We start from the raw sequence: 12,932 nt of genomic DNA, 5'->3' as shown, positions 1-12,932 counted from the left end.
CAACTTTCATGTTGTTACGTGATGCAAACTCGATAAGTTTGTTGTCATTTTTTTAGTCAATGGGATAAGTTTATTGTCATGAGCCGCAAGCTCGACTATGAACAGACTGCAAACTAGATGGATGTTGGACGGTTGGACTATGCCTTCGCCGAGCCAAAGCATTACATGGTCACACCTGCAAAACTGTTTGTTTGTTTGATGGAGCACTGAACATTCAGTTGCCCCCACGAAGTTCAGAATACCAGTATTTATGCTCTGAAGTCTTTACTGAATCAAAAAGTTCAGAGACACGGGATACTATGAACGGAACTAGCTGCAAGAACTCGTGTTGTCAAACAAACTACACCGGCGTTGCATCTGGGCATGCAGCCTTACCAACCATGCTGGCTGGTGTTCTTCTTCAGCTTGTATCGGAGTTCCATGAGCAATTATGTAGAAGCAAAGAAGATCTTGCTTCCGAGTAGCTCAGAGCAATCCGGTAATTCAGAGTTCGACATCACTTGTCCGCCACTCACCAAGATCCGTCTGCCTCTCCTCTCCGCTGCCGGCGACTGACCGGTGACCGCAGGTACGGTCGCTCCCTTATCGTGAATCCTCTTCCCCCATCGCGACTCCATGCCCGTGGGCTCGTCCACCTCTCTCCTCCCAGCTCTCCTCCCCCGTCCCCCACGGCCCGCTGCTTCACCTCCACGCGCCCCCTCGCTAAACCCAACCCTAGCGTGGCCGGCCTAACTGCCCCGGCGCCACCACCGCGCCGCCGCCGCTGCTGCCACCCTAGTCTTGATTTCCCTGCCCTCAATAACAGGATTCCCAACTCAGCCCGGTCAAGAAGATTATTATATATGTTACCGCCCGCCGTTGATTGAGCTTTTTGCTTGTTTGTTTGGTCGAGAGGATTCCTGGTGGAGGCTGACTCATATACCTGAAATAATGAATGACCCCGGTTTGCTGTAAATCATTTTACCGGTAATGTTTTGTATATGACAGGCATTTGGTCATTAGTTATCATTCATGGTTGTGTATTTTGCGGTTAATCCTGAGATGCAGGCCTGTGGCTTGTATTGGTAGGATCTGTTTGGTGCTGCACATTGGACAGACCTGCATTACTCTGTCTTAATGTAAAGCAGTAGGTGATTGCTAATTCAATCAGCTGAAGCCTCAAGTGCCTCTTTTTTGTCTGCATTTCGTACACCAATTTACAGGTGCTATAGTCAGCTTGCTACAGCTGTGCTTCTTCAGGCCATGAACCGTAGCAATATTACTAGCACCATTTAATATGGCTGTACATGCCTGTAAGCCTGTTAATATTTTCCTGATCTCTTTTTCACACATCTGTGTTGCTGTGAATTTTGGTACTTCAGTTGTGTTCTTCTGTCATACTGTTTTTACAGTTATTATTGTACTTTACATTTTCATGCTAAATCAATTGACCATGGTATAGCTCCTAAGTTACAAAGACACAGCTGGTATCAGTATCACTACAAAGGACCATTTGTGCTAACTTCAAATTTACTTACTGGGCAGCACGATGAAGAATGAACTCTTTTAGTTGCATTTAGTTGCACTAGTTGTGGGAGTACTGGTCTTATTTAGATTGCTGTCTTGTTGTATTTAGCAACCTTAAGCACCAATCTGAGCAATTCATTTTAACTCATCTGTACTGTATTCATTCCTGAGTTTTGCTGTGGAAAGCTCCACTTTACATTCATCTGAAATATGGGCGTTACCATTTGTGGCCACCTGGATACTAGGCAAAGTTATCTGGATCCTTCAAAGGGATGGGCCAGTTTGTCCCATGTTCCCGGATGGAATAAATAAATACTGGTACCACCTACAAATGCACGGGCATAACATTTTCTTACTTTAAAATTTTGACAGATTTCCCTTTGTTACCTGATATAAGTGCAATTATTCACTGATTGGAAAACAGAAAAATGCAACGCGTTACTTCAGTCATGCATTAAATTAGTTATTTTGCGCAGCTGGAAACTGGTAGCTTTATTTTAAACTTCGGAACCAATTCCATTCCTCCCAGCGATGGGAAAAAGAAAAGATAGGAGCTTTTCATTCATTTGTTCTCTTGTTATTAGTTCTCTTGTTATTATTTCTCCTGTGATCCTGTCATTACTATCTTGTACATGTATAGTTTCAGACTGGTTAGCTTTCCCAGCTCAGTACTCAGTATTTCTTTTCATTTTCGACATTTGAAACCTTATCAGACTAGATCTGTGATGGCTTTCCTTGTCGCTGTACAGGGTCATCTGCACCCCTATAGGGTCTGCGACGATGTCTGGACCTTCATTCTAACAGATGCAACCTTCAAGAGCGCTGATATTCAAGAAACACTGAGCAAGGTGAATTTGTCCCCTCTGAGCTTTGTTTGTGTGAATCTAAGCAATCGGCCATGGCAATTGACTAGATTACCATGGCTGCCAACATGTTATCTGTACTGAATATGGAATGTGGTTTTGCTCTTTTTCTGTTGAAAATTTCACATGAATGACTAGATGAAGCGTTGAATTTGACATGAATTCTTCGTGCCTTACATAATCGTGCTTTGGTTTAGGTGACACAGGCCAAACAAGAAGTAAATATTGTGGATACATGTGTAAACTTCTTGTTCCATGCTCTGCTACTTTGACACAGATGGATCTCAACGCCATGGTGGCCGCCTGCTACGCCCTTCCGGTACTCGTCTCTGTGCTCACAGTCCGCTTCTTCTACGTGTTGTGGCACAGTGACCAACCAGCATCAAGGCCACGCACCACTGGATTGCGTTGTCTCATCGTCCTTGGCTCCGGTGAGTACGTATTGTAGTCTTGTCTTGCCTGTCAAATACCTTATGGACAAGTTTTAAATATGGTTGCCTGGTATATAAAACAGTACTCAAAGGTGTAAGCGCATACATGAGTACCAACATGTGGCAATACTGAATAATTGTTGGTAACTGCAACTTCATATGCTAGTTGATCTTCTATGGTACTGAAAGCACAACTCTTGGTCTCTGCATATGGGAATTGGCTTTTCACTGACTTGATCATGGTAGACTGTCACAAAGAGATCGTGGGACAAAATCTTGTTTCGTCCAGAAACATTATTGCTCCCAGGCAACCGTAACATTTGTGCCGCAGCAGTTCTGCTTTCTAGAGGGCATTGTCACAAACTCACAATTTATACAAACTTGGTGCATGTTTAAATTTAAACTTGGTTCCTATATTCATTGCCATGTGTAAAGTTCATAAGGCAGATCAAACTAAAGATGTGTCAACTAAGATAGCTTATATATGATGTTTAGTTACAGTACAAGGAATCATCATGCTCCTTGTGCAACTCTGATGACCCTGAACTGAGTTAGTAGTTCCCTTTTTGTAGCCTCTGCTAGACATTTTTCAGCTCCGGTATCTATTCTAAGAAGGGCGCATTTTTTTAATAATCTTTTTGCGCTTTGGTTGACTTTCTTCAGTTTATTCTGCTCATTTGCAAATGCTATCTTAGTTCTCCTTAGTTGCCAATTTGCTAGTATCACAGTATCTTGTCTTAGTTGCATATTCATTCTCGCCCTATTTAACATGTATTGGCTTGTTTAATAGCAGTACCGAAACTGTCAGGATCTTATTATTTTACAGTATACAATTACAAAACACACTTGTATCTCTTAGTAATAGGTATATTTATGCTTTAGTTTTCTCTTGGATTTTTTTCCCCATCGAGAAATTCTATTCTATTTTAACACATTGGATCACTATCAAATAGCATATCACTAGTATTTATAATATTTTACTGGACTCCTGTGCACACTCTTGCCAGAACATTTGGTAGTTTTTCTTTGAGTTAGCAAGTGTCTAAGGTGTAAGATATGTAGCTTGATGAAACATGCATTATTTTGTGTTCTGGTTGTTAGGAGGGCATACTGCAGAAATGATGAATATTGTAACAACACTTCAGAAGGATAGGTTCACACCAAGATACTATGTGGCTGCACTTACTGACAACATGAGTCTTCAAAAGGCACAGGTCTATGAACAATCACTTATTCAGGTGGAGGTCAATTATTATGTTCCATGGAACCAATGATTATGTTGGGAACTTGCTAGGCTATTTAAAATATGGAATATGATTATATTTAGTGCCTTTTCAGAGCGATGGAATGAAGACTGCCGAGAACGCTCATTTCATGCAGATATATCATAGTCGTGAAGTAGGCCAGTCTTATATTACATCCATCGCAACAACATTGCTAGCCACATTGCATGCTATGTGGCTAGTAATAAGAATCAGACCACAAGTGGTGTGTACCTAGTTCAAGCTATGGTAGCTATTTGCAGCATGAGTTCAAATACTAATGTTTTGTGATATTCCTCCAGATATTTTGCAATGGTCCAGGGACATGCTTTCCTCTATGCATCTCAGCTTTCCTTCTGAAGGTAGCCCTCACAGCCTAGCTTCAGTTATTAAAAAAAAACAGCCTACATCTACGCTTGCTTACTTGATGCAGTATGAAACTTGTGCCATTGATCTTGGAGGATAAATGGATATTGCGATTGCTAATTTCCTCATCCCAAATTTCATGTTGATGCCAATTTTTCTACCAGTACCTAACTAGTTTAGGATTGCTGTCTTTCTGTAGGTGCTTGGTTTGGGATGGTCCTCCATTTTCTACATTGAAAGCATTGCAAGAGTGAAGAAGCTGTCATTGAGTGGTTTGCTGTTGTACAAGCTACGGATAGCTGACCAGTTCTTTGTGCAGTGGCCCCAGCTGCAGCATGAGTATCCCCGAGCATGCTACGCTGGTCATTTGATGTAAAGGCTTGACCATATCTGACGTTGGGATACAGTATTTTCCAACTCAGAGATTCAGAATACGATGACAATCTATGTACACTTCGACAAATACAATTGTCGTTGCCTTAAAAAGAAAGGCTTTACACTCACATTTCATATATGCGGGCATGAAATGCAAGTTACCTAAAGATAAGTCTTTCTGAATGTAAGAGAATCAGAGTGGACTTATCAAGTTATTGCAGAATGTAAAACTTATTTTTTATGATTCCAGATAGATTATCTGTTTATAATTGTGCCTGGCATTTGATGATTCTAGTCAGCAATTTGGATTTTGCTGACTATTATTTTTCTTGACTCCTAACAGTTTGTTTCTCCAGACCATTTTTAGGGGAACGCATTCCAAACCTTGCATGGGGTAAAAGTGAGATTGTAAGTATCAGATATATCTCGGCCTAGGCTAGTTCCTCCAGATTTGGTCAGGTCGTCGCCCTTGAGGGCTAATCGTGTCGTACTTTGGCCTCAAAAGGCTGTGAAATCTTTGATTGGTTTTTTTTTTGAGCTGCTTTTAATGGGTGCATGATTTTGTTTTAACTGAGAAATGGCAGGAGATCTACCTTGTAGGAGTATATTAGAGAAAGGAGAAGCAAAACAGTACAACAGAAAGTTCAGCCCTGCGGCTGCACAGCCACAGAGGAAGCAGACAAATTGCTTGGAGGGTAGCACCAAACACAAGTAGAGAACAAAACATCCTAAGACAAAAAGGACGTTTCACTACTGAAACCTGTAAACACGCCATGATTGGTCAATATCTTCCTTTGCTCGTAGGGCCATGGCCAAAGCTGAAAAGTCAGCGATTCCTTTTTTTCCCACAAATTCCACGTAACATAATTGGCTAGTGGCTACACCGTTGAAAGCGCTTCTTTGCTCCTTTGTACTACCTTTGCCGCAACCTCCCACCAATCCGCAATGGAGGCAGCATTGGTGGCCTGGATGTGAAGAAGCAAGATGAGGACAAGCTTAGCATGTGTGGCTAGCACAAGGATTGGAGAATCAAGGGTCAATGCTAAGCCACAATGTATGAAGAATGAAGATATCCCCAATGGTTGATGACAAAGACGATCAAGAACTCAAGGATGAAGTAGGAGATCCATGAAGGAGTCAAGTGCGGCATGGTAGGACTCAAGAATGGAAGACTTTTCAAGAGTTAGGATAAAAAATACAGGGGAGTCAAGTGTGCTAAAGCTTGTCCTAATGTTCAAGTGTGAATGGTGGTGCAATATTGGTGAACATTTGGTCCAAAGAGCTTAGGCTTAATGCAAGGAGCCCAACGAAACAAGTCTCGCTTCAATCGGAATTCATGAGAATAAGTTAGAGGCAAGAATAGTTGATGATGCAATCACAAGATTGCCCGGTGGTAAGATAAATGCACCCACGTACTGTGGAGTCCGGCCAGTGAAGTCAGTGGAAGACACTACCACTGGATAATTAGAGGACATTCAACAGAGGCTAGGGTTTGGTGGCCCTAAGAAAATGAATGTATAGGACGGTTGAAGAGACCGTGACGTCTGATAGGGGTGAATTAGGCTTCTTAAAACTAATTGGCCAACTAAAACCAACTTATCAAAACCTATATCTGCATGATTCTATCCAAATGTGCACTATGTTTTTGCTAAGTGTTTCCATCTCTAATGCAAAATAGCTTTGCACTCTAGGTTCCAATTCTATCGACTAACCTAGCAAGTTAGACTAAGAAAGATAAACACGCAACCTAAGGAATGCAAATAAGTGTGGAAATGTAAATTCGTTCGAACCCAAGCTTCTAGTGCGGTAACTCCATGGAGAACCAACGAGCCTTCTCCACGCACAAGGAAGCGGGCGAGAGGGAGAGGAAGCACAGGCACCAAGTGGTGCACGATCTTGTGATCATTCCTTCTTCTATGGGCTTAGGGGTGAGCCTTGCTATTTCATCTCTTGTCTGTTGTTCGGGCTTCTGTAGTGTGGTCTGCCGAGCGAGAGCTGCAAGAAGTGGACATAGGGAAAGGTGAACATTATGGACGCTAGATCCTTGAAATTTAGTGTGGTGATCCAACGGTTGTGAAATGCAGATGGTGTGGCTCAATATGGCTGCAGCTTTTATACAATGTATAGGATATAGGATTGCAGTAAAATGGACTCGTGTATGATGATATAAAAATAATTTAGAAGATAGCTTCTTTTATTAACAAAGGTGGTAAAAAGTAAAAAATCTCTCTATCTCCAAAAATACCTTGCATTTTTTAGAGGCAGACGGCTCATTTATCGAGACACATAAAAATATATTAATAGAGGCGGTCCTTTTAAGATGTCCGCCTCTAAAATAGTGTATTCTCATAGGTGGATATCTTAAAAGATCTGCCTCGGGAAATAGGCCTGAAGCCTAGGCACCACCCAACACTATGGGCACGTATACATACAAGCACTTAGGGTTTAGGTTTCATCGTTCTCTCTTTCTCCCTCATCAGCCACCTCTTCTCTCTCTCTCTCTCTAGCGAAGGGTGTAGTGGCGGCAGTAGCCTTGGCCAAGGGTATGCCCAAGGGCAGCGCCGAGAGCACTAAAGAGGGCATAGCCAATGACACAACATCCTGTGGCAGCGCACTAGCCCCACACCCCCTTCTAGATCTAACAACGGCACACAAGCTCGATAAGGTAGAGCGCACCTCTCCCTTTTCCTCTCTCTCTCTCTCTCTAGCTCCCCCCCCCCCCCCCCCCCCTCATTCTCTCTGTTACGGATTTGTTGGCAAGGGGAGGCATGAGTGGGCTAGATGGTGGTGGATCTGGTGGTCGAGGTGGGAGTAGGCTCAATGGTGATTGTAGGGAACAAGAAGGGGTGAGGGTTGGCGGATTGGTGGTTGAGGGAAACGGCAAGCTATGACAATATCCACGAGCGGGCTTCATGGGCCTCCAGTGAGCTTGATAGGCCCTTACAATAGGCTCACCACGCTTTGTTGGCTAGCTGTTCTTTTTTTTGGATTTATCGAGGCTGTCTTTGTTACTCCTGACTAATAATGAGTTCAGGACAAAGGAGAGCCACCATCCGATTATGTTGATCCATATTGGTTGTCTAAATATATTTTGTCCTAGTGCTAGAATAACCAGAGAGTTAAGTAAAATATATAAACATGTAATCACAAATTAGAAGTCACAACAGGTTTATTTATATTTAATAATAATCCTATATCCAGCCGCTTGAAAGAGAGAGGTAGACTGGTAGACCTGTATTATTGGTAGTTCATTTTATTTGGACTTTTAGAACCCAGCAGTCATGTCTAATTAAACGAAGAAATTGATTAAACACAAGCCTGCACGACGACATAGCTACTAGTTGACGATGATATCTATGACATAACCAATGTAGGGTCAACAACATCAAGCAATCGAAATCTGCTAACAGCAGTAGTACTAGCACGGGTATGGGCGGTCGATGACACGCGATTAAATGGAGGGCATGTCAGACTTCTTTTCTTTCATTTAACAGTCAGTTCCTATCTGTGGAGAGTAGCACTAGATGACATGATGTACACTAGTAATTGGCTACGAGTAGTAGCTAGGCTTTTTATGGGACTTTTCGTCCGCACGCGGTCATGCCATACCCCTCTGGCCCTCTAGCGCATCAGCCCTTTTCTCTCCCATCGATAGGTCCGCCTGACCGCCTCAGTCGATGCACACAGGCATTCACAACCTAAGATGACGAGTCGACTGCTCACTGATATTTTTTTATAGAAGTTTGATTCTGAAATCAGAATTGGACGTGCTTGCGTTACATAAATTACATGTTAACGTGTTTATCGGAGTTAGTACATGTTAATAACTGGTGAGAAAGAGCTAGGAGTTAAAGATCAAATACTCCCTTCCTCCATAAAAAATATAATTCTCGTTTTTTTAGAAGTCAAATAATTTGAAGTTGAAATGATGTATTATCATAGTAAATTTTTAAAGACATAAATATTAATACTATTTATTAGGCCAGTCTCTATGGAAGTTTCATTAGAGTTTTATGGGCATTAAATATACTGATATGGCACCGTATTAATGAAGAGAGAGATAATAAAAGTTTCATGAGAGTAGAGAGAGTTTCATGGGGATGAAACTCTTCAGCACTGTTTCCAAAATATAGATGTGTTGGAAACTGGGACATAAAACCCCCACCGAGACTGGTCTTGTAAACTCCATCAAAGTTTAGACTAGTTTGATCTACACGTAACTTATAGTTGTATTCTTTTATAGACGGAGGGGTAGTTGTTATATAGTGCACTCAATTTCTGTCGTCAATTTCCGGGTCCTAGTGGTAGGTCCTTTAGTGCTCAAGATATGATGCACAAAATTAAAGTATGTCAAGAGGCATGCTATGTGCTCACTAGGGCCATAGTGAGCCAGACCTCTCCTCATTTTTGCAATTCTATAAAGAATGCTATCGTATCTTAGTATATTTTGCAAATGAAGATTTAAATTGGCCACTCTTACACTCCCTAAACCATGTACATTCCAGTTTGGCTCCTTCTAAATTTAACCTCAAGCTCCGCCACTCTGTTCGATTCAAAATGAATGTCATTTTGAATGATAATGTACATGTTCTGTTCTGTATGTGGCAACACTTTCAGTAATGGTTTATTTGAAAGAATATGAATTTCTAATAAGAATTATGAAAACGACATATATTTTGGACTAGCTTCGTTCAAATATACAGCTTAATTAGTCATGTTTGACTTTGTACGGTTTTTTATGGGTATCTTTGACTATTGATTTCTTCTAAAATACACCCTCCATGCTAGAACATAAGCATATTTTGTACTAGAAAAAATACAATTTTTACAAAGTTTAACCAACAATTAGTTAGAGCATCTCTAAGAGTTTCCAAAACACATTCCCAATCTTTTTTTTGGCAAGATGGACAAAAACTGCTCTCTAACAACTCCTTATCTCAACTACTCTCAATCTTTCCGCAATTGGGAGAATTGATCCAATCACGCGAAAATATGTGTATGTATCAATCGCCCAATCTAGAGGTAGAAGGATGTGCAAAAGAATAACGAGTAAGGGCAGGGCTCCTAATGCAAATGTACAAAGAGAAAGAAAGTATAAAAGTGGTTGGAGTAATTTGAAAATAGTCTAAGATTCCTTATACAAAATTGCATTCTAACTTAAGAACGAGATTTTGAAAATTATTGAAGGAATCCAATAAATATGCTCCCAACTTTTTTTAGGCGCTTGGAAAACTCATTGATTTATCAATTATTTTAACTATTGGATATGCTCTTATATGTACAAGTTTAGAACATAAAACTTGCATGATTTTTGTTTAAATGCCACTAGCATAATTCTGATTCTTTCGCAAATGACAACTTATAAAAGACAAATTAAGGGTCAAGACCTTATTTGTATAACTTTTTTCTAATCAAAATTAAATACGTTTGGAAGCAATTTCCAATACAGTGCTAAACATGTATGTAGCTTACATGTTTTCAAATTAAAGAATTCAGAAATTTATTTAATGATTGTAGTTCTTAATGTTTGACTAATCCCAACGACATATTTTTATGACATGAGGTAGTACTTTTGTGGTTAATGTTTACTGATAGATGTATTTCGAAGTTGCACACATGTAGGTACGATGATTTGACCAGGGTAGCTACTAGTTGTTATACGGTTAGTTTTGCGGCGAAAATAAGGAGACATAGTTAAGGAGTGAGCGTGGATTGATGTGCGTGCTTGGTACTTTCGATAAGGACAAATGATTAAATATATATATATATATATATATATATATATATATATATATAGACACACACACTCCCTCTGCATCTAAAACAAGTGCAATGTTGGGCAGGTGTGTTTGGTTTGGTGAGTCACTCTATACTTTATGAGGTGATGCATCATGAGTTCATCCATGAAAGTTGGTGGAATCAACTTATTCCTCATGCATATACTAATTATTAGCTTGTGAGAAATTAGGTGGTGATGAATAAACTCATTCTATTCCACAAACCAAATTAAAAATTGAGTGAGAAGAAGATAGACCATCTCATTCCTCAAACCAAACACATCCTAATAGTCAAATTAGTGTAACATGGGCCGCCGGCCCGCCACTTACCAAGATCGAGGCTGAATTTGTATTCTTTGGGAGGACAAATTTAATTAAATCCCACAACTGTACTCCTTCCGTTCCAAATTATATGTAAACGCATAATAAAAGTTATGTATCTAGAAAAATCAAACTAAATGCCTTATAATTCAGAATAGATATATCACATATATACCATAGTATCTAGAAAGTTGTGTTTTGTGTGACGGAATGGACTAACTGTTAGCTAAGATAGCGTTTTCGTTATTTATGTATGGTCCAAATATAGGTCATCCGACATGAGCACACTTAGGAGAGAGTATGAATTACGAAAAATGCATGCTGCACTAACTTGATTACAAGTAGATGCTAATAATAACTAGCTAACTAGAGCGCTGGTCAGGTAAAGTCCAACAAATATATATATATATATATATATATATATATATATATATATATATATATATATATATATAAGATTTCAAATTGTTTGACTAAACTCTAAGTTAGCGAGTTTGAACAAAAAAAAAAGGTTATGCAAGAAAAATAGTACTCTCTCCGCCCACTCTAGCACACAGTAACATGTTTTTAGTGTCATGAGCTTGACTAAATATCAAATGAAAATGAAAAGTATCAATATTTATAGTATCAACTACGTATCATTAAATTATCATAAGATATATTTTTATATTATACTTAATTGATATTATAAATATTAATATTTTTATCTATATATCTAGTCAAACTTCAGACACGTTAGCCTAGAATATACCTAAAATTGCTTTTTTTTCTTGGAAAGAGACGGTGTGTGTATGTAACACAGCTATATATACTAGGAATATATAACACAGGTATAGTTAAAGTTATTTATTGAGAAGAAAGGAGGGAGTATATAACACAGCTATATATAATAAATACTAGGAATAGTACCTCACGTGGGATTATATAAATAAATGGGAGGAAAGCGACTGGTTGGGCTGAGGACGTGGAACTCCAAACTCCCACAAGCTACTGCAGCAGGGTCGTACACGTACCGTCGCAGGGCATGGCCACACCACACTGTACTGTGGATCGGAATCGGATCCACTGGGTTATAATTATATTTATATTTATATTTATATTAACACTATTTAGCTCACTATATATAAACAGTCTCAGTTGCTGATGTATTTCCGTTATGCCAGTAATAATGGAAATGGGGGATATATCACCCTCGCTTCAAAACAAAAAATAATATAGCTCACTACGTGTTGAATCACCGTAATAACAGTAAAATCCCGTGCCACCTCCTGTAGACTGCGGTAGTAAACTTTTTGAATGTCCACGCTATCACAACTGTAAATTAGGTGAAAGTGAAACCCCAATCGTGCGTAACCTCACAAATAATGCTCCAATCCGCGGGGCCGGGCCCGTCGCTGTTGTTGGCCCAATCGTGCCCGTCAGCCGCTGCTCTCGGCCCCACCGTGCCGTCGCCACTGTTCGCATGTGTGTGTTTATTATACATATATACACAAATATAAATATATTATTACATATACGTGATCTATACTTTGTAGGCTATATATGTGTGTGCATATATATATATATATAGAGAGAGACACACACACACTACAATATAGCTAGTTACAGTGAGTATTAATGGAGGGCATCAAGATAAGAGTAACAAGATCACGATAGATCGGGACGTTGCATATGTTGTAATGGTTATATGCGTACGTCTGTTCCAAATGTTTTATCTGTGTTTTCAGAAGAATGTTGCAGATTATGTTTATTTTGGATGTTGCATATGTTTCACACACATGTTGCAAGTATTTTATCTAGATGTTGTATATGTTTTGCAATGGCTTTTCAAGTGTTTTCAATTTTTTTTGCAACTGTTTTAGATGCATGTTTCAAGTGTTTCATCTGTCTTCATACATATATTGCAAATGTTTCATCTGATGTTTTAAAAGTAGATTAGGTGTTGCACATGTTGCAATGGCGCCGATGGCTGGCGGACAGCGGCCTGCCGCAGGGCTTCGGCTCCTACCTCGCATGGTGCGCCTTGCCCTC

The 12,932-nt window shown here is 39.8% G+C and overlaps 1 protein-coding gene across 5 annotated transcripts; it reads left to right on the top strand.

Moving 5' to 3' along the window:
• Positions 1-272: 272 nt before the first annotated feature.
• Positions 273-5,071, top strand: LOC136509057 (uncharacterized). Of its 5 annotated transcripts, none has more exons than XM_066503861.1 (7): positions 273-568; positions 2,256-2,354; positions 2,647-2,800; positions 3,902-4,044; positions 4,139-4,288; positions 4,365-4,424; positions 4,628-5,071. In XM_066503861.1, the coding sequence occupies exons 3-7, from the start codon at positions 2,647-2,649 to the stop codon at positions 4,802-4,804; spliced, it is 684 nt and encodes a 227-aa protein (XP_066359958.1). In that variant the 5' UTR covers positions 273-568; positions 2,256-2,354; the 3' UTR covers positions 4,805-5,071. The 5 variants fall into 5 exon arrangements, with proteins under 5 accessions (XP_066359958.1, XP_066359957.1, XP_066359956.1 ...); XM_066503860.1 differs by having other exon boundaries at positions 2,567-2,800; XM_066503859.1 differs by having other exon boundaries at positions 2,220-2,354; positions 3,902-4,014.
• The last annotated feature ends 7,861 nt before the right edge of the window (positions 5,072-12,932 follow it).

Source organism: Miscanthus floridulus, chromosome 15, assembly GCF_019320115.1.
Source record: "Miscanthus floridulus cultivar M001 chromosome 15, ASM1932011v1, whole genome shotgun sequence".
Lineage (NCBI taxonomy): Eukaryota > Viridiplantae > Streptophyta > Magnoliopsida > Poales > Poaceae > Miscanthus > Miscanthus floridulus.
This window is presented reverse-complemented; position numbering and strand designations above follow the sequence as displayed.